Source organism: Artemia sp. Qi Xiang Cuo, chromosome 6 (genome assembly GCF_049724085.1).
Source record: "Artemia sp. Qi Xiang Cuo chromosome 6, ASM4972408v1, whole genome shotgun sequence".
NCBI classification, from domain to species: Eukaryota; Metazoa; Arthropoda; class Branchiopoda; order Anostraca; family Artemiidae; genus Artemia; species Artemia sp. Qi Xiang Cuo.
Window position 1 is genome coordinate 54,621,916 of NC_142799.1, and position 25,715 is coordinate 54,647,630.

Sequence of the window (25,715 nt, forward strand, 5' to 3'; positions counted from 1 at the left end):
TCATGTTACTGAAAATTACCAATATGCATTGGTTTTAGGTTTTAGTTTTATGCATTGAACATATGAGTCCAAAGACTGCTAACTTTTTGGCCTCAACCTTTTTTTGGGTGAAAATTCTTCCATAAGTAATTTTTAGAAATAAGATGATTTTCTAAGTTTGGATTGTACATTTCTTTTCTTTCTATGAATTAAAGACATTTTTGACTACGTAGGTCCTCGCCCCAGCCCTGTGGCAGTTTAAATTGAATGTTTAATACAGAATATCAACTTTCAAATTTCTTGGTATTGCAGTTACATAATGAAATTGTTGTCTTTATTCCAAGTTTAGTAACATTGTAATTGAGTTAAGGGCAAATTTTCAGTCATATAGTCGTTTGAGCGTTAAGCTTTTTAAAATTTTCTTTCTCAAGGCTTTTCTTCGAACTAAATTTTTACTCCAGTGATTTTTACTTATAGAAATATTTTATTAAGTCTAGGTTGCATTAAAAAAAAAACTATTAAATTTCGCTGGTTTGCCTGCTGAGGTTATTTTCAAATCCATCATTTGGTGTCGCTGTTGATGTAAATTTTTGGAAAAAATATTCCGACGTGGACTCAAAATGTAATGTAAATTTTTGTGGAAAATTTTCCGACGTAGACTCAAAATATACAACAGCAAAATCAAGCATAAAACAAGAATAATAATTTATTCTATTTTTCGCTTATGAAATGTTAATATTTTAATCAACCTTATTCATGAGGATCACAGAAAAGGTAAAATTTTATTGCTAAAAATTAAGATTTATTGAAATCCACCCTTTAGGCTTTGAAAAGCATTTAAAAAGTCAATCGACAATATTTGCTGGAAATAACTTTTTAAAAGTTAGTGCGACCAATTATACTCTTGTGTCAAAGGGCCTGAGTTTTCTTAACTTTATACAGTTACAAGGACATTCCCCAACAACTAGGAAATAGTACCTGGAAAACACAAAATATTTTACCACCAAAATCTAAACAAAATTCTTCTTACTCAAACATAAAAGTCAGACATTTTTAAAAACAAACTAACAATGAATTTTATTTCTATATTGTAACATTTTCTTAGTGGGTCTGATGTAATTCACCCCATAACGGTTCAAATAGACAAACATTTTTGATAAATTAGGCCACACTGCTTAATTAAGTAATTGAATTTTTTTTTAAATTAAATGACTTTATTTAGAAAAATTATTGCTAAAAGTTCAAGTTTATTTAGCTAGGCAGATTACTGTTGTGACACTAGTATGTTTAAACTGTATTATTTAGCCGTCCGTCCCCATCGGGCGGAGGTCACACTTAGATTATCACTTGCACGACAACAGTAATCTCATCCAATGCAAGAGGCAAAAAAGAAGCAAAAGCCACATTAGAAAAAACACAAGAGTTATAGCATTAAAGACATATGGTCGAAAATGGAAAATGATAATACTAAAAGAAACAAATAAAATCCCGATTGAACAAAATTAATATAACCTCTCAAACAAGCAATTTAACTGTGGTAGGAACGAGAGAAGAAACGAGAAATAAATAGTAGAAACAAGAAGATAGAAAGAAAAACCCCAATTTTGGAACCACCCACCCTGTTTTCACGAAGTTTCGTCAATGCAGAAAAAAAAAAAAAGAACTATCATAAAAATCACAAGACGCTAAGATTATATGGATAGGGACCGTGTACGTAGCCCTTCTCTGCAGGGAAAACATGATAGCTTTATTTCGTATTCAAAGAGAAGGTAAATTTACTGTTATAGCTGCATCAGTTTGGATATATTCCATTTGTTTTCCATGGAGACCAAGCTCTGCACTTGCTCGGTTAATAGAGCTAACAACACCAACGGTTATTGTGTTGGCCAATGACAGAGGAGAGCCCATTGCGACGACCCATTCTCCTGGCCTGACATGCGCTGAAGTTCCAAGCCGCAATACCGGAAGGTTTTCCTTAAAGAAAACAAAAGGAAAATAATTATACTACGAGAGAAACAAAGAATATATGTGAACTATTTGTCTTTTTTAACTACATTCCCATCTCAGGGGTTTAGTCATCATAAATGTTTAAACTCTTTAGCATTATTTTACAACTCTTGTTCTTTAGTCACCAAACAAACATCCGAAAAACGCAATGAACAGAGCACAAACATAATATTCGTTCCAATTGTAAAGTAAATGAATGTTGAAAACCTGCATGCTAACAATTAATAATTAGAACAATTTGACCAATATGTTAAATGCAGAATTGAGTTTTTCACAAGAAAAAATGAATGACAAGCATACAAGGGTCAAAGAGTTATTCCTATTATGGTGAGGGCCCAAGATACGAGCAACTATAGGGAGGTGATATCCTTATCGATGTTTATTAGACGAAAGGTTAACACTTGATAATATTCTTTAAGGGCAGCACCTAGGACAGATTGGACAGAAGAATAAATAGCACAAATCAGGGTCATTAACTTAGATAAGGAAGGTACACGCGCCATATGGGGATACAAGTACGAGTCTTAAGAAGAGGGGGAGTCTGTGAGTTTTATGAAGGAAACTGAATTTAAGGCACTTACTTTGCTTCAAGGAGTCTTCGTATCGAACCTGAGGGGGGCTTCCCATCCCCTGGGTCTCTGTGATTGGCTTTAGAGTCAATATAAAAAACATACGCTTTTTCTGAAAAAAAAAAGATAAAGTACTCACACAAGGAATTCGAATTGTTGCCAAATCCGTTCTAACATCTACATCTTCAACATAACCTTCAAAAGTTCTTCCATCATACAATTTAACCTAAAAAAAAACATTAATAAGCGAGGTCATAATCTAGGAAGGAGTTCGAAAGTTCTGATTTCCTGATTTCCTGTAGAGACTTGACCATTATTCCACAAAATTTATAAGTGACAAATTTGATTATGATTCTCTTTCTTGTTTCCGTATCAGTATTACTTCGGTCAACCCAATTCAAACTCCAACCTGTGCAAAACGAAAAAAAAAATTCGAGTTAGATACCCCAACCCCAGTTAGATACACCCATTCTGTTACCGGCCCTGTTGCATTAGTCGGTGACACCCAAGAAATTTCTAGACGTCTACTGTTCTATTTATTCTTTTTCAAAATGAAACATCGGTTATTATTCTCCATGAAACCTACTAACATTAGAAGAGTATAGTTTGTATCATATTGTGTTCGTTTTTAAAATTAGAGACTTTTCCCCTCATCTTTTGCTTAAACCTCTGGGGAATGCATTTTGAATTTTAGACGGCCAATATTTTTGGGCTATAAGCACGTGTTTTTTTTGGCATACCAAACAAAAAAAAAGTCCTAAGTAGCATATTTTTGATGACAAAAAAAAACATACAAGAATGAGAAATATCAAAATTCAAATTTTATGCAAACAAGAGAAAGAGTGTAAAATTTTTTTACAAACAACTTCTATGGCGGAACACCCTAACTCAAACTTGACACTTATCTGGGTATAAATTTCTCTAAAGTAGGTTTCTCATATAGGCTAGAGAGAAAAAACAACCCAGCTTTTGTTGGGAAATTTACACTGGCAAATTAATTATAATGTTAAAAGAAGGAATAGGGACTGGAATCCAAATTCTTGTGAATAAAACTGATGTATTATGAACAGTTATACCACAGAAAAGCCGTATCGACTGATGATAAAACTTCGAGGTCAAGGTTATCTTATTGTCTTAAATTTCTAGCATGTAATATATAGGTTACTGGAAACAGCAAAATTAGAATCTTAGTGGCAAAAATAATTAAAGTATACTTTCCAATGAGAAGCTCAAAATCTTTCCAGCATTGCAGCAGAAAAATTGTATTAACAATAACATGAAATTACCTTAAACAACATATTTTTGAAAAAAAAAACTATCTTAAATAAACTGACTCTTAATATTCCCTATATTTATGGATATCTAAAAAATATTTCTTGACTTTTTTAGACAGTTGAAATTATTTAGTAAAATATAATAGTTTCACAGCCGATAAAAGACTATTGAGATCTTTATGGATTATTCTTTAATTTTCGGTAGACCACTTAAGGTTGTTTCTGTTCCTGTTTCGTTGCGTCGATTTTTTGTTTTCAGTAAAGTGTTCGTTTTCAGAATTCTACAGGTACAAAGAGCTATCACGAGCCAGTTTATTCGAAAAGGTTTTCCAAATATGTCGCACAAACTGTGAAGCAGTAATTTTTGTTCGTTTTAAGTTTAAACTTCGCTCTTTACTTTCATCAGAAAAAAATTCAACCAAAGAGCACATCAATCAATGACCAAAAAGTATAATCCTTGGCAACCTGTCATCCTTCATCTGCAAACTTGGCCGAGCCATCTCATCCATTCTTTCCTTATAGTCCTAGAAAGTGGGACTGAACCAGTTTTGTACAGCTTAATGTTCAACATACGGTCAGTAAAACGAGTACTTAAAACTATCGGAAGACAATTCCCCTTGAAAAAAATTTAACAAATCTTCCTCAGCTTTTCGAAGCGCCCACGTTTCAGAGCCATTTCAACTACTTTTCCAACAATGAAAAAAAACACCCTGTGCATAGCATATTCTACTTTTTAAATCTTCAATGAATTCACCGTCTTTACAAAAAATACTGAGCAGTGAAGTAAAGGTACCACAGTATCAATTTTCTCGTTCCCCAACTTCCCTCTTTTTTCCTATATAATTTTTTTTTCTAGTACCCTCACTACCATTAATTTCTAACCTAATCTTATATCCTGAACTCTCAAAACATCCAAAAGTTCGTTCATTTTGCTAACACTTTCATCTAAGACAATCAAACCATTTGTATAATCTAAATCTACAAAAGTTTTACCTTCTCATTTGATACCATGTTCTCCCATAACAATAGTCAAGCACTTGTTAGGGACTAATGACTTCTTCTACAGTCTACACAAAGCGCTTAAGCCAGCTTAGAACCAGACAACTAGAGGTCCCCAGGACCTCCACCTGCATGAAGGCTTTGTGCAAGTCTGGGCTCATTTTGGTCAGTGCATTTTTATCCAAACTTGGCAATGCTCTTCTAAAAACAAGGGTCAACCTCCTGCAGAAGCATTTTGAAGCCTATTACCTCCGCCTCATTATATATCCATGCCTTCATATATTATACCGCAATACAGAAGCAGCCCATTAGAAATGAGGCATTACTAAAGGGTGATACTCACGAGCTTGGGTAGCAAAGACGGCTTCCTATTCCGCTGCTATTTATGACTAGTGGCTGCTGGGTGAGTATTCATGATCTTGGAGACCAAATCCAGGCTGCTAGCAGAAAAAGATTACCCTTGCGGCATTAAAAAGACCTATGAACCTCACTTTTTTCTTTTGTGTAATAATCATTTCATGAAATAAATAAAAGTTTGAATAACTTGCAGAATCACAGCGGCAATTTTTAATGTCAGTTTATCTAGATATGATGATTAGGACACCATCACTTTACAAGGACATCAATCACTTTTCCTCACTATTCTTTTTTTTCACGCTTTTCAAGCAATTTACTTTTTAGTTGAGAAAAATGCTGGTTTTCCCTAGATGGCTTTATAATCCAGCTTTGCTTACAATCGGGTATATGTAACTGGCACTTTTTTGCCGGTGGCGAGAATATTCCCTTAAGATAATTAACGTCTTTTTAACGTTAATAATAATGATTAACTTATTTCGTATTTTTTTCTAAACTTAGCCACCCAGAACCTGCGTTCTAGTAAACACGGCTTTATTTCTACATTTTTTTTTAAATTTCCTAAAAAAAAGTCAATAAATAACATTGCCGTACTCATGAGAATGATAACAGTTACTGAAGTTTTTTTCTGAATATAGTTGTTTAATGAAAGCCAAAGCAGAAAAAATAGATAAAATACTTGCATGGACTCGAGCATAAGGTCTGCTCACAACAACGTGTGCGTTAGTCAAAATTAATCCATCTTCCTTCACTATAAATCCGGAACCATTTGACAGTGTTGCCGGTTTACCGAAGTAATCTTTCCTATAAACAAAATAGACAAATGAAAAAATATAAATGTTTTTACTTTTATAACTTTAATAAATCAAATAATATTAACATATTGATGACTAAATATCAGTATATGTATATTAAACTGACAATGCACATTCATTTGTATTTTTTCAGTAAAGTGTAAATTTTGTTCTGGCCTTGGGAAGGCATAGGGGTTTTGCGCCCAACTTATGTTAATTTCTGCTCGTTTTTAATTTGACTCGGTTATTTATTGTAATTTCTGTTCTTTTTGGGTTTCATTTATTTATCGATGCTGATTTGTGGTAGTTTCACGCTTGATAGATTATTTTATTTTATTTTTGCTCATGTTTTGTTTAATGGAGTTCTTTACTTTTCTTTGAAAAACTTATTTTGTGGAAAAAGTTTTTTAATTAATTTTCTGTTCGTTTTGTATTGGCATAGTCTTTGTAGGAAAAAGAAAATAATACTTTAAATCTTTTCCTTTTTTAAGACTTTATAGTTTGGCCTGCTATTTGTATGCTGGAGAAAAATTTTCAGCAATTTTTAACAACATACAGCCTTTTAAAAATCTGGACACAAATATTACTGTTTGATCTAGTTTCATACCTCCTCTAGTTGATCTGAAATGAAAAACTTGATACCATTCGCAAAAAATATCTGTTTACTTTCTTTGATAGCTTGGATACACTTACGCTATTTTGATTTGGTTAAATTTTAAAAGCAGAAGTAGCCCCGAAACTTTGAACATAGGCCTAATACCCTCAGTCGTTTTTGGGATACTGCTGATATGCCTTATTTGGAATTAGCATTAACACAGTGTATTTTGATTTAATCTTAAGGCAACATTTAGTTTTTAAACATAATAGGCAAATGGGAGGGTGGGCGTGGGAGGGTGGGAGTGGAAGGGGCATTAGTTGCCGTCCAAACACTTTCGACTATTAAAGAGGGCATAAGCCCTTTCTATTTTCAAACGAATAAGCTCTTTTCAAAGTTCCTACGACAACTCCTTCGATACGAAGTGACCTGGTCTAAACAACAACAACAAAAAATAGTACATTATACCCACATCAATCTTTACTATAAAAAGGTCAAACCTTTCAATCACGCTTTACTATTAAAAAGGGCACTATATCTTTCCATTTTCAATTGAATGAATCATTTTGGAAACGAAAACGCTTTCTATAAACACCTTATATGCCCCCAGGGCATAAATTACAACCTTACCCTAAGGTCTGTTAGGGTGGTTGTCATCCTCAAAGACCGAATTGCCAGAACTTTCAACTACGCTGAACAAAATGGCTATCTCAAAATTTTGATTGGATGTGTTTGGGGAAATGGTGGGCGTGAGAGGGACGGTAGACACTCGTCCAATAACTTTCAACTATTAAAAATGGCACTAGCCCTTTGAATTTCCAATCAAATGAGCCCTTTTGAAGTTTCTACGACAACGCTTTCAATAAAAACCTTATATGCCCCCCGGGCATAACTTACTGCCCTTGCCCTGAGGGCTGGGGTGGGGGAGTGTAATCCTCGAACACCTAATTTCCAGAACGTTCTACTACGTTGAACAACATAGCTATCTGAAAATGTTGATTGGATGTGTTTGGAGGAATGGTGGGCGTGAGAGGGGGGTTAGTTACCCTCCAATCACTTTCGACTATTACAAAGGGCACTAGCCCTCTCAATTTCCAATTGAATGAGCCCCATTTGAAGTTTTAAAACAACTCTATCTATGTATATTTTAAATGCACCCGGGGTCGAAATTAAAACCTGCTCCGTTGAGCCTCTGGAGGGTTCGTAATCCCTATAAATTAAATTTCCAGAATTTTAAACTACGTTGGGTAGAATGTCTATCTATAAATTTTGATTGAATGTTTTTGGGAAAATGGTGGGCCTAAGAGGGGAGTTAGTTACTCTCCACTCACTTTCGACTATTAAAAAGGGCAATTTCAATTTCCAATAAATTGAGCCCTTTTTGAAATTTCTATAACAACTTTCTACATAAACTTTATATGCCCCCAGGCCATAACTTACAACCCTTGCACTGAGGGCTCTGAGGGGGTTATCATCCTAAAAGATCTAATTTCAAGAACTTTCAACTACGTTGAACAAAATGGATATCTCAAATTTTGATTGCATGTGTTTGGGAAAATGGTGGGCGTGAGAGGGGCGTTAGTCGCTCTCCAACCACTTTCAACTATTAAAAAAGGCACTAGCCCTTTCAAATTCCAATTGAATGAGGCCTTTTAAATTTTCTACGACAAAACTTTCAATAAAAACTTTATATGCCCCAGGGCATAACTTACAACCCTTGCACTGAGGGCTCTGAGAGGGTTATAATCCTAAAAGACAAAATTTCCAGAACTTTCAACAACGTTGAACAAAATGGATACCTCAAAATTTTAATTCAATGTGTTTGGGAAAATGGTGGGCATGAGAGGGGCGTTAGTCGCTATCCAATCACTTTCAACTATTAAAAAGGCACTAGCCCTTTCAATTTCCAATTGAATAAGCCCTTTTGAAGCTTTTACGCCAAGGATTTCATTAAGAACAGTTCATGCCCCCATGACTTTACTTGCAACTCTTTATCTGAGGACTCTGGGGGGAAGGTTTGACATGTCTAAAGACCAAATTTCCAAAACCTTCAACTACGTTGAATAAAATGGCTATCTAAAAATTTTGATTGGATGTGTTCGGGGGAGTGATTGGCATGGGGGGGGGGCTAGTTGCCCTCCAATCACTTTCGACTATTCAAAAGGGCACTAGCCCTTTGATTTTCCAATCGAACGAGCCCCTTTTGAAGTTTCTACGACAACGCCTTCTATAAAAACCTTATTAGCCCCCAGGGCATAACTTAAAACCCTTGCCCTGAGGGCTCTGGGGGAGTATCCTCCTCAAAAACATATTTTCTACCTAGAAATCAACTACGCTGAACAAAATGGCTAACCCTTGCCCTGAGGGGTGTGAGGGATTGTCCTCAAAAATATATTTTCTATCCGGAAATCAACTACACTGAACAAAATGACTATCTCAAAATTTTTATTGGATGTGTTTGGGGGAATGATGGGCGTGGGGGAAGGCTAGTTGCCCTCCAATCACTTTTGACTATTAAAAAGGGAACTATGCCCTTTGAATTTACAATCGAATGAGTCTATTTTAAAGTTTTTATGATAACGCCTCCTATGAAAACCTTATATGCCCCCAGGGCATAGCTTAAAACCCTTTCCCCGAGGGTTCTGAGGGAGTGTCCTCCTCAATAACGTATTATCTATCTAGAAATCAACTACGTTGAACAAAATAACCATCTCAAAATTTTGATTGCGTGTGTTTGGGGAAATGATGGGCGTGGGAGGGGGGGGGGGGAATTGTTGCACTCCAATCACTTTCGACTATTAAAAAGGGCACTAGCCATTTGGAATTTCCAATTGAATGAGCCTTTTTTGAAGTTTCTACGACAACACCTTCTATAAAAACCTTATCAAACAACAAAAGCACGAAGAACAATAGGGAAATCTTTTTGCAAGACAGTGGAGATAATTTGAATGAATATTTCGGCCCTATGTCCAAGGGCCGTCCTCAGCAAGACAAAAATATATAAAAAAAAGACTCACAACAACATGCGACCAATAAAACCAAAAATTAAATTTTTTTTCAAAACAGTCCAAGCATCCTTACTTCAGCGAAGTTTTAACCAGGACTGATAAAAAGTAAGGTAAAACAAGGCGATTCAATAAAATGAAAGAAAAATAATTTAAAAACACGTTCTTATTGCTAATCCAGCCTTTTTAGCAGCTAACCTCAAAGGTCTTTTTGTGACCAGTTCTGTGTTAATGTCTATTGTTTTTTTTAATATTTTGTAAGATCATTTTTAATTAAATTTGTGTATAGAGAATTTAGTGTATATTCCCCCAAGTCCCTATTTTAGGAAATATTATTATTAATCTTAAGTCTGATTTCAATTGATTCTCGGACTACCTGCTTAATGCCTAGGTCGTTGGTAATAAGGGTGGATTCATCAAAAAGTATATTGTGGCTAGGATTTTGAAAAATATGGCGGCCTAATGCAGATCCAGATGAAACAGCGGAAATATTAGAATTTAGAGCTTTGACTGTATCATCTTTATGCTGTTGTATTCGCTTTTCTAAATTCTGGTGTTCTACCTACATAATATTTGCCACAATCGCATGGTATTTGATAGACCCCACTTCGGTGAGTAACTGGGGTTTTATCTTTACCAGAATTTAGAAAATTTATGATTTTAAAATTATTTGTGAATACTACATACAGATTATTTTTTTTGCAAACTTTTTTAAGATTTGTAGTGATTTTTGGGATGCAGGGGAGGTATATTATAATTAAGGGCTTGTCAGAAATCTCACATGGTAAACTATCATTAATTTAACAGGAATGTCTATTCAGTCTACAGTTAATCACACTATTAATAAATAAAGTAGGATACCCATTTCCAAAAAGTATGTCCTTGATAAATTTTAATTCTGTTTTGATGTGGGAATCAGAACAAATGTTTAGGGCATGATTGACAAAGGATATTACGACTGCTCTTTTAACTTGTGGGGGTGGTTTGATTTAAAATGCAAATATCTATTATTTTGTGTTGGTTTTCTATAAATAGTAAAATTGAGTTGAGGGTTGTGGGGGAGTGTCCTCCTCAAAAACATATTTTCTATCTGGAAATCAGCTACGCTGAACAAAATGACTATCTCAAAATTTTGATTGGATGTGTTTGGGGAATGATGGGCGTGGGGGGGGGGAGGGGCTAGTTGCCCTCCAATCACTGTTGACTATTAAAAAGTTTACTAGAACTCTCAATTTCCAATGGAAGGATCCCCTTTTGAAGTTTCTACGAAGACCCCTTCCATATGAAGTGCCCTGCTCTAAAGGAAAATATAATAAATAGTACATTTTGCCATTTTCCCAACATCGTTCTTATATGCCCTCAGGGCATAACTTAAAACCCTTGCCCCGAGGGTTGTGGGGGAGTGTCCTCCTCAAAAACATATTTTCTATCTGGAAATCAACTACGCTGAACAAAATGGCCATCTCAAAAGAGATGTGTTTGGGGGAATGATGGGCGTGAGCGGGGGGGGGGGGCTAGTTACCCTCCAATCACTTTCGACTATTAAAAAGGTCACTGCTCACTCCAATTTCCAATCGAATGAGCCCTTTTCGAAGTTTCTACGGCAGCTCCTTTGATACGAAGTGCCCGGGTATGGAGAAAAAAAAAACAAACAAAAAAAAACACATTATGCCCACATCGTTCTTTACTTAGGCAGCGCTAACGCACTGCCTATGATAATTTTGGAAACTTATTGACCTTGCTGGTCTCTGAGTTAATTTCTCTGCATTTCATTTATTTCAGAAAATAAAGGAAGATAACAAGTGACAGGAAGTAATTCCCAGCCCTCCTGAGATTGGTGTAAAGAAAAAAAATGCACTTTTTGGTACTAGCCCCCCCCCCTCCTTCACCAGGAGATGTAAAAGGGTAAGGATCCTCCAGAGCCATTGCTGGCGCATGGGGCGTCAGTATGAGGTTTCACTTGCTGGGTCTTTTTTTTACAGAGACAAGTAGCAAGCATGTCACCGAACTTTGCTGCAGCTGGGATTGATCCCTGGGCCCCGCATTGCCCAGCAGAGACTCAATCCACGGTGCTACGACAGGGTACCAGGATATAGACTCTTCTTATTAGCAGGGGTGTGGATAAGTCCATCTCTTACAGATAGAATGGTGGGAGGGGGGACAAAAAGGAATCTACACGACTTTATTCTCTATTTTTTCCAGAGTCCAAAGAAAAAAAGAATTGAGGTGGGGGAGATCCCCCTTCTTCACTGCCCTGTTTGCTGTTATAAATTCAATAATACAAACTGTTATTAGATATAGATTTGCAGGCTTTACCTTCTGCTATCTTTGATCTCAATATAAACTACAGCAGGAGCAGTTCTCTCAACAACATCAGCAATAAAATTATGATCCTTCCTCATATCAAGACTTTCAATTTCATGGGCTTTAGATTTGGGATCCAGTTTATTAATATCCTCTTCTAAAGGCTCTTCAATGGTTACTGCAGCTAAGACAGAAGGTAATTCCAAAAACCATTTAGTGGCTTTTACATTTTGCATCCATGGGTTTATTTCGATGTAGCGATTTTTGTAAATTGTCCAAGATACAAATAGTCCAACACCTACTCCGATAGTTGTTCTAAAGCTTTTCCGTTTTGTCTGATATAGATAATTTGGCTTAATAAGAGCTTGGGCTCTGAAAGCTAAAAATAAAATAAAAACAGTAGTAGCTTATGTATGAACATAGAAGTTGCCCTTTTCAGAGCTAATCCTAGTTTTGAACGGAAAAATAAAAGAAAAACGCAAAGTTTGGAAAAACCCCTATTTCATTCCGGGCAAAAGTTAAACTACTTAGATAAAAATAACTTTTTTTGTGCATGGTTTTCTTTACCCCCTCCGCATCCAAGACAAAACCATATATAATTTTGAGGCTTGGACCATTTACACTTAGAACTTCCATTGTATGTATGTCACAATACTATTAGTTTTTCCTTTTATAAAATAATGAGTCATGCTACAGATTTGTTTTATGCGATTTAGAATCGAAGATTTACATTATATAATTATTCATGGCTGTATTTATTTACTGAATTTATTTATTTATTTATTTACTTTTGGCTTCTAGCAGTTATGCAAATTAAGAGAATTGAAGTGTCTCAGATCTGTTGGAGCCAATCATACCACTTGTATATCTTATTAGCAAGGGTATCCAACCTTATATATAAACAAACCAGCAATTTGAAGGGCAGAACAAAATCCCAGTGTAATTGCTTTACACTGCAAGAATACTGAGTAAAACATTCTTTAAATAGTATCAATTACAGCACCATGTACAACATAGGTGCCCAACATACTGCTAGTCTCTCACCAACTCTACTCATTAAGGTCTATAAATTTAGTAAACCTCTACATAAAGAGATCATCAGATGGCTTTGATGGAACAGCCTCCTGAATGAGATGGTTAAAGACAGAAGTCAGCACTGAACAAAGCTACTTTTAAGTGTTTTTCCTTCTTGAGGTAACAACAATGCAAGGTGATAAACTTACTCAAAAAGGAGATGAGTAGAGGTTCTAGTAAAAGCAGTCATAGATTCTAAATTCAATCTCAACTTTAAAGTAGCAGATAATTTATGGTGGTACTCCACCTATACTTAGTCTTATTGTGAACCTCATGGAATGCTGCCGAGCAGATTTTGAGCACTCCAGTAGAAAGGCCAGCTATATTTAGCAACAGATCTCATGCATGACTTACATAGAAGGATGAACAAGCTGGATGAAGGAATACCTCTGGAGCAATAAATTACTCTTAGCTCTCTAACCCAGCAGAACCAAGCCCACCTGTGGATTTGATCAGTGTTGCATTCTAGCACTTTTATTCTTATAAAAAAATTTCAAAGGATGTGCATCTCCAATTTTGGAAATGGTGGGCACATGACCTGCTGCAGGTGATAGAAAAGCAGAATTACTTCAGATCAGCACTAAAGGTACTTAGTGCTGTTCTCAATAATTTTACATAATAGTCATTTAACACGCTGACTTTTCGACGTAATACCTTAAATTAGGTATTTTTCCCAAGACCGCACTGCCTTTCTATGACGAACAAACAAACGTTCAAATGGGGATAAGTCCATCTTATTAGACAGTGAAAACACGATACAAAAGTATGGATATTTCGACCACATATACAGCAATAATCGTCAGCAGAATGAGTATTTCTGCTTATGATGATCGGTGTATATGTGGTCGAAATATCCAGACCTTTGTATCTGTTTTCACTGTCTAATAAATGGGCTTATTCCCATTTGAATGTGTATTTATTTGACATACTGACTCTGATGTAGCCCCAGAACATATGCAAAAGTTATGTTTGATAAAGATCCTGATATTGATGGTGTTATAAATGTTATTATACAGGAATCGGCTCCTTGTTTAGTAAACCCTTGCCTGTCTTTTTAATCTTTGTTTAGAATATGGCAAACGTTCAGCTTCGTAATAAAAGGCAGAGATAGAACCAATTTCAAACACTTCAAATTTTTCAAGAATTATGGAAAGAGTTGTATCTAAAATCATTTTGAAAATAGGGAACCTGTGGCACATTAAGAAAAAGAATAGCACAGCAAGGTATCATAACATGTATTTAATGGAAGTAATTAATGATTTTCAACGGATGAATGACTCGGATCAAAAGTTCGATTGCATTTATGTTGATTTTTGTAAGGCATTTGACAAGATTTCAATACCTTTGCTATTGAAAAATTGTCAAAATTAACGGATTGGGTGCAGAACTCTGGCTTCGACTATGGGCTACCCAACAGATAGGTTGCAGAAAGTTAGTGATGGTGAGGTGCAATGCTAAGAAGTGTAGTTTTTATAGTGGAGCTCCCACGGTAACTACTTTGGTCCAGTTTTATCATGTTTATTCACAAATGATTTGCCCTAGGTAACAATAATCCAACATAGGACAACTAAAATGTTTGTGTATGATGTAAAGCTTTATCTTCTTTCCAGTTGATATGCATCTTCAACAGAAAGACTTTGAGAATATTGGCTTTTCAAGAGCATTTGAAAGTTTTATTTTTAAATTTTCATTTGATAATATAGAAAATAAGATACACTCCCAGCAATTTGGATTTAGACCTGACACAGTATTGTACATTATTTGGTCGCAATATTGCGTACCATCCTTAAAAATTTATAAAAAATGTGGAGTGTATGTTGAAGCATTATTTGCAGACCTGTTTAAGGCTTTTGACAGTCTTGACTGAAATATAGTAGTGGAAGAAGCTGAAGTTATGAATCTCAATCTATTTGTTGTATGCATGCTTGATAGTTTTTTTTTTTTTTTTTTTTTTTTATAGATTTCAGTTTGTCTAACTCCTTATGAGCCATCTGAATATTTTCAACAATATATTGGCAAAAATTTACAAACCATTTAAGTTTGTTCAACCACTTAATTGGTTTAAAAATCCCTCATCAACAACGATAGATGTTCAAGTCCTGGTTATTTGGTTTGGAACGGGAGGTCCACTGTAGATAAATTTAAACAGCATAATCATTCACTATCTCAACCATTAGACAAAGCCAGACCGAACTGCTCCGGAGAACATATAAACAAGTATAAAGATAAGCCACATTAGATTTTTTCACAGGCAAGCATGTGTGTGGCAGAGGAAAATAATTTGCGACCTAGATTTAAACTAGATTTCAAAGCGAAAACACCTATGTGAATGGTTTGTATCTCAAAAGGATTAAAGTATTAAGTGACTTTTTATTCTGACGCAATCTGGTACTGCTTATATTTTTTGGACTGAATTAATGCAGCAATTAAGGTTGATGAAAAATCAAGCTAAAGGTGAATTTTTGGATATATATTCGTGATTAATGATTATAAAATATAGACATGGAAAACATCATTTGGAATGCGGTGTTAAATTTTGTTTCAAGAGCAATGCTAGCCGGAATAAAACATCAATTGATTATTAATCGCGCTGTGGAGTTTTTCTCCGGAGATAATATACTGAGTGCAAAAGAATTGATCCTACAAAAATCTGGCCTACCGGACCCCTTCCGTAAATCAGTTAAAGATGAAGAAAATGTCCTGGAGATTGTGAAATTCTTTGCCACATCAGCTAAAGAAAAGCGTCAACTTCCTACATTCGTCATTTTTGAGCCAACCGAGGTCCCTGCATGCGGAGAAGAGATAAGTGCATGCGTAACTACCAAAGTAAATGATATGTGCCGTCGTTTTGAAGGCTTCATGGAACGACTGAATAAAGGTGACTTAAATCTTTTTACTCGAACTAGTTTCCCTACCCAACCAAATGCCCCCATAAAGCTGTTTTGGTTACTAGAATGATTAAACAATTTTAAATACTCTTAACACATTTCTGAAACATTTCAAGTTTTATACCAAACTTGTACGTAACCCAAAACTGGAAAGATAATGAAAAGAATTGTGAGGGTTAACTTAATGAGTCATAAAAAAATGCTTTCTTGAAGAGAAGTTTTATGTAATTTGCAAGTTCGCAGCACAAATTTACAACAGCACAAACAACAACCATTGTTTATATTCTTCTTATAATACAAATACAACTATTTTGATGTCCTTCAATTTTCTGAAAACTCACAAAGAATGTCACGAAAAACAGTTCTTAACAGATGTTTGGTATTTTATTGGATATAGCTATTTCACCAGATTTCACCAGTTATTAGAAGAAATACAAAGGTCCTACATCATTTCGAAGGAATTTCGAAGGACATAAAATTTTTATGTCCTTCGAAAAAAAAGAGTATAAAAGAGGAAAAATTCAAGGGAATATTTTTCCTTACCAAGAACAAAAAAGTTTTGATGCTCCACGGCGAAATATTACTGTCTAAAACAATAGATTATTGTGAAACATAATAAATAATCTGTGCTAAAACTATTAAGTTGCACCTTTGTGGTAAAACATTTTGTGGCAAATTTCAAATAGTCCCGCCACTTCGTGGATCCCTCTCCTACTATTTATGAAATTCTGGCTATTTCTCTGTTGCAGTGTTGATTAGAAGTTAAGTGGGAGGAGCTTTTTATATGCGCCAACACTTTAGTAGCCAAGTATTATTCAGCTTGATTATACTGTCTAAATTCATCTACAGTTGGGGGATCAGTGGCACAAAATCTGTAAGCTCTGCCACAGTTGACCCAATTCTAAATGGGTACCTGGAGAAATCTGGGGAAGGTAAACAGCAAGGGTGTGCTAAAGCATAGGATGGCTGCCCCCAACCCCTTGAACTGAGATAGGTATAACTGACAGTTAGTGAGAAATAAGAGCTTTCCTATGACTTTTTCCTTTCTACAAAGGAAATTCAGAATTTCCTTTCTGACTTTTCCTTTTCCAGACTTCATATAGTTCCTACCAAAAAAGAAAAAAGTTGAAATACTTGGAATAGTTTTGGATAAATATTTAAAATGGAATAATCATATTGACTATCTGATTAAAAAAGGTGCCTCACTTTTACATTCTTTCTCTAACCAAAAGAGGTTTTGCATGCCAACTGATGATCTGAAATATGTTTGCTGCAATTATCCAGGCATCCACGTTTAGCATCCAGACATGACAACAGACCAATCAGACATATTTGAGATGGCATAAAGAACAGCTGTAAAAATAATGATTGGACACAACTACTCAATATATGCTGACGCACTGAAACAACTCAGCTTGTATTCCTTTGACAGTTATAGACAAGAGTTCACATATTGATTTGTCATAAAATGTTTATGACTCCAACTCATTGTGGTTTATTATCCAACCTTGAGAAATCCTATTAAAGAACCAAAAACAAAATTCTGAACCATCAAAAAGAATTGTCTGTCCCCAGCTTTTAGCACCAAGAGATATTATAAAACATTTGTCCCTTATTTTACTCAGCATTTTAATGACAATGCTTAAGGAAGTATATCATGTTTGGTTTAATTTATTTTGCAAATTTGCCTGTATTTATTTTTGATTAATAAATCATTTTATCTAGCAAAAGCAGTATCATACTGGTTTTTCATTGACAATATAGTAGTGTGCTCTGTTGATTTTTTCAGAGATCAGGGTATTATTTTCAATAGCCATTAGAAGTTTGACAAACATTCATCAGCTGTTTTATGTAAAGCAAACTGCGGTTTGCTTAGTACCAAAAGAATATTCATAAAATTGAATACGGTATGCTAAGTTTTACAATGTTGCATAAGATGAAAAAATATCCTATTGATGTATCTCTTTTCACAGAAGGCAGTATATAGGAATGTAACATCTATAGTATTAATATGGTATATTTTCTCATTTATTTATTGTAAAATTCTTGTTTTTTTTGGTACTAGAAGTGTTGCCTGTATCCTGTTTGTTATTTTGCAATGAGATATGCCTATAGGCCGTAATGTCTATGGTAGAAATTATAAATAAATAATACAAATCAATAATCAATTTTTGTTTATTGCAAAGTTTTGGCTTTATTATTTCAGAAGTGTTGTCTCTATCTTTTTTGTTATTAATTAAAGAACCTTTTTTCACAAAATAAGTTTTTCAAAGAAAAGTAAAGAACTCCATTAAGCCAAAAAATAAATATTCGATTTATTAAAGTTATAAAAGTAAAAACATTTAAATTTTCTTTGGTAAAGTGCAAATTATGCTCTGGTCTTGGGAAGGCATAGGGGTATTGGGCCCTACTGATGTTAATTTCTGATCGTTTTGAGTTTGATTGGGTTCTTTATTGTAATTTCTGTTCGTTTTGGATTTCGTTTATTTATTGAACCTGACTTGTGGTAGTTTTAATCTTAAACAAATAAGTAGAACAACAGGGATTTTTTTTTTTTTTTTTTTTTAAACAAGACAGTGGAACGCAACTTTAAACGAATATTTCGACCCTATATCCAAGGGCCGTCCTCAGCAAAACAGACGAAGAGAATAAAAACACTATAAAAGAAACTTACATTAAAATTCAATCATTAAAACTGTTTTAAAAAATGTTTTAAAACAGCCCTAATATCATTACTTCAAGGAAGTTCAAACAGGACTCTTGAAGTAATGATATTAGGGCTGTTTTAAAACATTTTTTAAAACAGTTTTAATGATTGAATTTTAATGTAAGTTTCTTTTATAGTGTTTTTATTCTCTTCGTCTGTTTTGCTGAGGACGGCCCTTGGATATAGGGTCGAAATATTCATTTAAAGTTGCGTTCCACTGTCTTGTATAAAAATTTCCCTGTTGTTCTACTTATTTGTTTATGATGGAAAGGCAGTGTGGTCTTCGTCGCTATTTGAGTTTTAATCTTGGTAGATTATTTGATTTTATTTTGCTCATTTTTGGTTTAATGGATTTCTTTACTTTTCTTTGAAGAACTTATTTCGTGGAAGAAGTTTTTTGAATTAATTTCTGTTCGTTTTATATTGACATAGGCTTTTCAGGAAAAAAGAAAATTATTGTTTAAATCTTTTCGGTTTTTTAAGAGTTCATAGTTTGGCCTGCTATTTGCATGCTGGAGAAAATTTTTCAGCAATTTTTAACAACATACACCCTTTTAAAAATCTGGACACAAATAGTAGTGTTTAATTCAGTTTTATATCTCCTCTAATTGACTTGAAAAAGGAAATTTGATACCATTTGCAAGAAAATCTGTCTGCGCTCTTTGACAGCTTGGATAAACTTACACTATTTTGATTTGGTTAAATTTTAAGAGCAGAAGTAGTCCCGAAAGCTTGAACGTAATACCCTCAGTCGTTCTTGGGATACTGCTGAAATGCCTTATTGGGAATTAGCATTAACACAGTGCATTTTTATTTAATCTTAAGGTAATATTTAATTTTTAAACATAATGGGCAAATTGCATAACTGTGGGGGGTTGACCTATGCAATAGTCCAAGAGATACAGTTACAAGACCGTTCAGCTATGCTGAACAAAATAGATATCTTAAATTTTGATTGGAAGTGTTTGGAAAATTATGAGCTAAAGAGGAGGGCTAGTTGCCCTCTAATCACTTTTGACTCTTAAAAAAGCAACTAGAACTTTGAATTTCCAACCAAATTAGCTCCTTTAAAATATCAATGATATTACTTGTTGTGATAGAGCAGCGTTGCCTATGATATTTCTTATATGCACTTTAATGCTTGAATGCGTTTAGTTTTTTCGTTTAATTGAAACTCCCCTTAAACGTTTCAACTTAATGCCCTTAAGTATCAATAGTCACAGTAACCATAGAAGTAGTATCAAAATTATAAACATAGTGTCTTCTGGCTAGTTCAAAATTCACTACAACTTGTCCTGAAAGGTCAATCTTAGTGAATTAAGCTATTATTGCAATATTGATTTGTCGCCATTTTGACATTCTAAATGACTAGAATTGTTTTTCTTGTAGTTCAACATCGACCTAAATATTCCTTGAAAGCTCCACATTCATACCTTTAGCTTGTGTAGTACAATAGTTGTAGTAGCAGTGGTAGCAGTAGTAGCAGGATGCACATAGCACCTTTTTTCAACATCCCCTTCAATACATGACGAAATTTTTAAGTTAACACTATGATCCGGTCCTGAAGAATTGCTGGTACATCCTCTTGACAACCTATGTGGGCATAGTGTGTTTCGATTAATTTCAATACAGCTACAATATTGCCCAAAATTTTCGCCTAAATACACTTAGATTTATTAGTAGTATTAGTAGCACCAGTAGTTATAGTAGTAGCAGTGGGATTAAATTTAATAGTAGTAGCCTTAGCTTTGGTAGCAGTAGTAGTAGCAATAATAATAATAGTAGTTGTAGGAGTAGAAGCAGTAATATTATGATGCAAATATTGTCTTCTGGTTAGTTCAACATCCCCTACAGCAAGCGTTGTAAGTTTTAATTTGACATATGAAACTGTTCCTAAGATATTGCTAATATGGCCTTTTAACAACAGATGGCAGTTTGTCATCTGTACAACAGCAATTTTCAGAAATATTCTCTGAAAAGTTCACCTTCATACCCTTAGGCATAGTTGTAATAGTAGTCACAGCAGCAGTATAACTACTCAGCTTAATACAATTAGCCCTTGCTATGATATTGTCGATTTGCTCTTTTTTAACCTGTATAGTCGTATACTTTTTGAAATTTTCATCTTAATGCCCTTAAACTTACAAGTAGTTACAATAGAAGCAGTAATTGGAGCAATAATAAGAGTAGAGTAGTAGAAGTAGTAGAAGTAGTAAATGTTGCAGTAACAGCAGTATTAGCAGTAGTGTGCACACATTGCCTTTTTCTCAATGGATCATCCCCTTTAAGTATTCTTAGAGAGTTCCAACTTAATACACAAACCAATTCTTAAGATACGCTATTTTGACAAATTAAATGCACATAGTCTTTTTTGTTAGTTCGAATTTGCCATCAATATTCTCTCAAATTCCACCTTTATAGACTTAGCCTTAATAGTACTATTATCACAATAGTTTTGGTGGTAGTAGAAGTAGTTACAGTGATAGTGTCGTATTAGTAGTAGTAGGAGTAGTGGCAGTAGTAGCAGTATTATTAGTGGTAGTAGCATGTGCATATTGCCTTTGGGTCGGTTGAACATTGCTTTCATGATGCCCTGGAAGTTTTACCTTGACACATTAAGCTGTTCCAAAAATATTGTTAATGTGTACTTTCAACGCCCTTTTGACGCCCTTTTCAACTTATTACACTAAAATTTACAAGTTGTTGCAATTGAAGTAGTAGATGGAGGAGTTTAGTTGCAGTAGTAGCACAAGGAAAAGTAGCAGTGGTATTAGTGTTAGTAATGACAAGCATTTATTACTTTTTGGTCAATTGATCTTCCCCTTTAAATATTCTCCCAAGGTTCAACTTAATACCCAAATCAATTCTTGAGATACACCCTTTCGACAATCTACTTGCGCATAGGGTGTTTTGATTTAGTTCAAATTCCCCCTCAATATTCTTTCAAATTTTCACCTTCATATGTTTAGCCTTAATTGTACTAGTATCATAGTAGTAGTGGTAGTAGTAGGAACAGTAGTAGCAGTAATAGTGTATAATTATTAGTAGTAACAGTAATAGCAGCAATGTTAATAACAGTAGTAACAATTACATTTTGCCTTTTGGTCAACTGACTATCCCACTCATGATGCCCCTGAAGCTTCCTCTTGGTATGATAAGTCGTTCTGAAAATATTGCTGATACAACCATATCAGCAATTTGTAAACACATATTTTGTTTTGATTTAGTTCAAATTTCCCCTCAATGTTTTCTCAGATATTATTTTCAATATCCTCAGCCTTATCCTCAGCCTGAAAATTCCAAATTAATACACTCAGTCATTCCTGAGGGACACCCTTTTGGCAATTTATATATACATGACATGTTATGATGCAGTTTAAAACTCCTCTCAACATTCCCTGAAAGACTCATCTTAATGCCCTTTGTATTTTGGGAAAGTAGAAGTCAAACATGCATACCTGTTCCTCTTCTCAATAACATACACTATATATAAACAATGAACAAATTGCATAAATTGCAGCCCTTGCCCTGAGGTCTCGGGGGGGGCATCCCCAAACACATAATTACTGAGCTTTTCAACAATGCTGAAAAAACTAATGTCTCAAAACTATGTTTGGATGTTTGTTATGGAAAATGGTGGGCATGGGAGGGGGGGGGTCTCAAATCCCGTTGACTTATATAAAGGATACTATAACTTCCAATTTAATACCTAATAAGACCCATCTGAATTTAATACGACCATCCATTCCATAAGAACTTTATATTCCCCAAGGGTATAGCTTAAAGCCCTTGCCCCAGGGCTCTGGGGGGATTTTCCAACCTTGAAGGCATTGTTATATGTTCATTGGACTATTTTAAACAAAATTGCCATCACACAATTTCAATCATAAACATTTGATGTAAAGAGGGGTAATTGCGGGGGGGGGCTAGTTGACCTCCATCATTATTGACCTTTAAAACGGAACTTTAACTTCCAATTTCAACCAAATGAACCACCTCTAAAGTTTATACAACCATCCTTTCCATAAGAACCTCGAATACCCCAGGAGCATAACTTACAACCCTTGCCCTTAGGCTCTGGTGGTTTGTATCAACCTCAAAAGCCTTAGGCTTGTTTTTTCACTCATCAATGTGCTAAGATCTTACATCTTTGTCAGAAAACGCTTAAAAGTGAAATCTTTGAACAAAGATCTTACATCCTTGGTCGTTTTTGTGCAAACGTCTTTCATCATTCTGCTCTGATCAGCTGTCTGAGAACAATGATGAGTAGATCAGAAAAGTTCTCTCATCATTGTTCTATATTGCAGAACAGTGGCGGTCTTAACACTTTTTGCTAGCATCAGTGAGCTGTAAGATCTTAGAACAAAGATGAGTTAAAAAACCAAAATCTTTGCAGAACGATGTAAGATCTTAGATGTAAGATCTTAGTGCTAACAAACGGGCCTCTTGTTAAATGGTCTTTAGACTATTTTGAATAAAAGGCCTGTCTCAAAATATCTATCAGATACATCTCGGGAAAACATGACGTGATTGTGTGTGTAGGGGGGGGGGGTAGCTGTGCTCTGATCACTTTGACTCTTAAAAAGGGCACTAGAACTTCTGATTACCAATCCAATGAGTCCACTCTAAAGCATATACGACCACCCTTTCTATAAGAATCTTATAGGCTCCCAGGACATAACTTACAACCCTTGCCCTGGGGGGAGGGGGGTCTTCCTCACAGACATAATTTCCAGACCCTTCAACTATGAGTGAACAAAATTGTTATCTCCAAATTTTGATTGAAGGTGTTAAGGGAAATGATGAGCATGGAGGGGAGGGGAGGCTGATTGTTCTCAAATCCCTTTGACTCTTATTAAGGGCACTATAACTTCCAATTTCAAATCAAATGAGCCCCATCTGTATTTTATACAACCACCCATTCCATGAAAACCTTATGTGCCCTCATGGTATAACTTACAACCCTATCCCCAGGATGCTGGGGGGTAGTGTCAATCATAAGGGCATTATTATATGTTCTTTGGACTATTTTGAACAAAATTGCTATCTCATAATTTCAATCCAAGGCGTTTAATGAAAAGAGGGATTGTCGGGGAGGGAGGGGGGTCTAAATGCCCTCCATCACTTCAATGCTTAAAAAGGAACTAGAAGTTCCAATTTCAACCAAACAAGGCTCTTCTAAAGTTAAAGGACCATCCCAACAATAAAAACATTAAATGCCCTGCAGCATAACTTACAACCCTCACCCCAGGCTCTGGTGGTTTGTACCAATCCCAAAAGCCTTCTTATATGATCTTTGGACTATTTTGAATAAAACGACTGTCTCAAAAATTTTTGTTTGATGTATTTCAGGAAAAAAAACACGTGTTAAGGGGGATAGCCACCCTCAGATCATTTTGACTCTTAAAAAGGGTACTAGAAATTCATATCACCTATTCAATGAGTCCCCTCCAAAGTATATACAACCACCCCTATTCTATAAGAACCTTATATGTCCCAGGGCATAACTTACAACCCTTGCCCTGAGAGCTGTGGGAGTGGGATTGTCTTCCTCAAGGACTAATTTCCGGCCCCTTTGACTACAATGAACAAATTTGCTATCTCCAAATTTTAATTGGATGTTTTTGGAGAAATGATGAGTGTATTTGGGGACTGGTTGGTCTCATATCATTTTGACTCTTAAAAAGAGTACTATAACTTCCAATTTCAAATCAAGTGAACCTCATCAGAAGTTTATACAACCACCCACTTCATAAAACCTTATATATGTCCCCAGGGCATGACTTACAACCTAATCCCCAGGGAACTGGGGGGTTGTGTCAACCCTAGAGGCATTGTTATATGTTCTTTGGAGCAAATTTGTTTTGTGAAGGGGGTTAGTTGGGGGGGGGGGCTTGCCACCCTCCATCACTTTGACTCTTAAAGGGGAGCTAGAACTTCAAATTTTAAAACAAATAAGCCTCCTCAAAATTTCACACAACCACCCCTTCCAGAAAAACCCTAAATGCCCCTGGGGCATAACTTACAACCCTTGCCCCCAGGCTCTGGGGGTATTCACTTTATGCATAAGTCAATAATATGATTTGGTAGATATTTACCTATATGGTAAAGGGCATAAAAAAGGCATCAAGTGGTATATCCACTTTATTTGTAATTCAATATGATTTGGTAAAAATTTACAATGAATTCTACCCCCACCCCTATAACTTATATACAAATTTAGGGTATATATTGACCCATTAGGGGGGGGGGGGGTGTTGGCAAATTTTATTTCTGATGTAAATGGGAGGTAAGTTTAAAATGTACCCCCACCCCCCTAATGTGTAAATATATAACCGGAATTGGGTATATAGGGTTGGGGTAAAATTCATTTCCGACAAAAATGATTATTATGCTTAGAAACAGCATAAAAAAAGGCATCAAGTGATATATTCACTTTATTCGTAAGTCAATAATATGATTTGGTAAAAATTTACGAACTACACATTTACTATGATTAAGCCAGGCATTTTTCGAAACTTTACCTGGTTTTGGCTTTAAAAAACAGTTAATCCCATTTCTGAGAGTCATGTCCTGAAATTTTAAATAAATTTGCCTTTGTCAAGAGTGGGAGCAGGCTTGATAAACCTAAAGAATTTCGTATTGTCCAAACGAATAAAAACGTAACTGTTTGTAGAGTTTTTGATAGAGAAAACTCTTTTCAAGGCAGGGTAGCTTTATTTGCTATTAAGAATGTCACTTAGAGGGGGAGGGGACAGTCGTTGCCTCGTTATTTAAAAAAAATATTTTCATACAATATCATTAAAAAATCCCCCTCCAAACAGGGGCGGATATAGGATTTTTTTTTTTGGGGGGGGGGGCAAAATAGGTTGATCCAATAAACTTGCGTTAGGAGGAAGTTTAATCAACGCAAACTTGCGTTAATTAATTAAATTAAACTACTTTAGACTACGTTAGGGGGGCACGCGCCCCCTTGCCCCCTGGATCCACCACTGCCTTCAAGTTTTAAGAAATACCTCTTTTGCATTTTAATTAAAAAATTTGAAATCCCTCTGCTTCGTTCTAAAGTTTTTGAAATTATAACCCTGTGTCACTTTTCCAGCTGAAACAGTCATACATTAAAAAAATCCCAGTTGGCTCTAGTGTAATTTGGCCTTTCTTCTCGA

The 25,715-nt window shown here is 35.2% G+C and overlaps 1 protein-coding gene across 2 annotated transcripts in view; it reads right to left on the reverse strand.

Annotated features, from left to right (window-relative positions):
- LOC148951388 (serine protease HTRA2, mitochondrial-like) overlaps positions 1-25,131 on the reverse strand; it is a 41,097-nt gene extending 15,966 nt beyond the window's left edge. Inside the window, exons 1-6 of one of the 2 annotated variants that reach the window (XM_089090274.1) lie at positions 25,074-25,119; positions 17,049-17,195; positions 11,893-12,259; positions 5,866-5,986; positions 2,695-2,781; positions 1,759-1,953 (exon numbers count right to left, since the gene is read on the reverse strand). In XM_089090274.1, the coding sequence (XP_088946400.1) occupies positions 1,759-1,953; positions 2,695-2,781; positions 5,866-5,986; positions 11,893-12,259; positions 17,049-17,085 (807 nt within the window). In that variant the 5' untranslated portion in view covers positions 17,086-17,195; positions 25,074-25,119. Of the gene's footprint in view, positions 1-1,758; positions 1,954-2,694; positions 2,782-5,865; positions 5,987-11,892; positions 12,260-17,048; positions 17,196-25,073 lie in introns of both variants that reach the window. The other variant, XM_089090273.1, reaches the window with a different exon arrangement.
- Between the last annotated feature and the right edge of the window lie 584 nt (positions 25,132-25,715).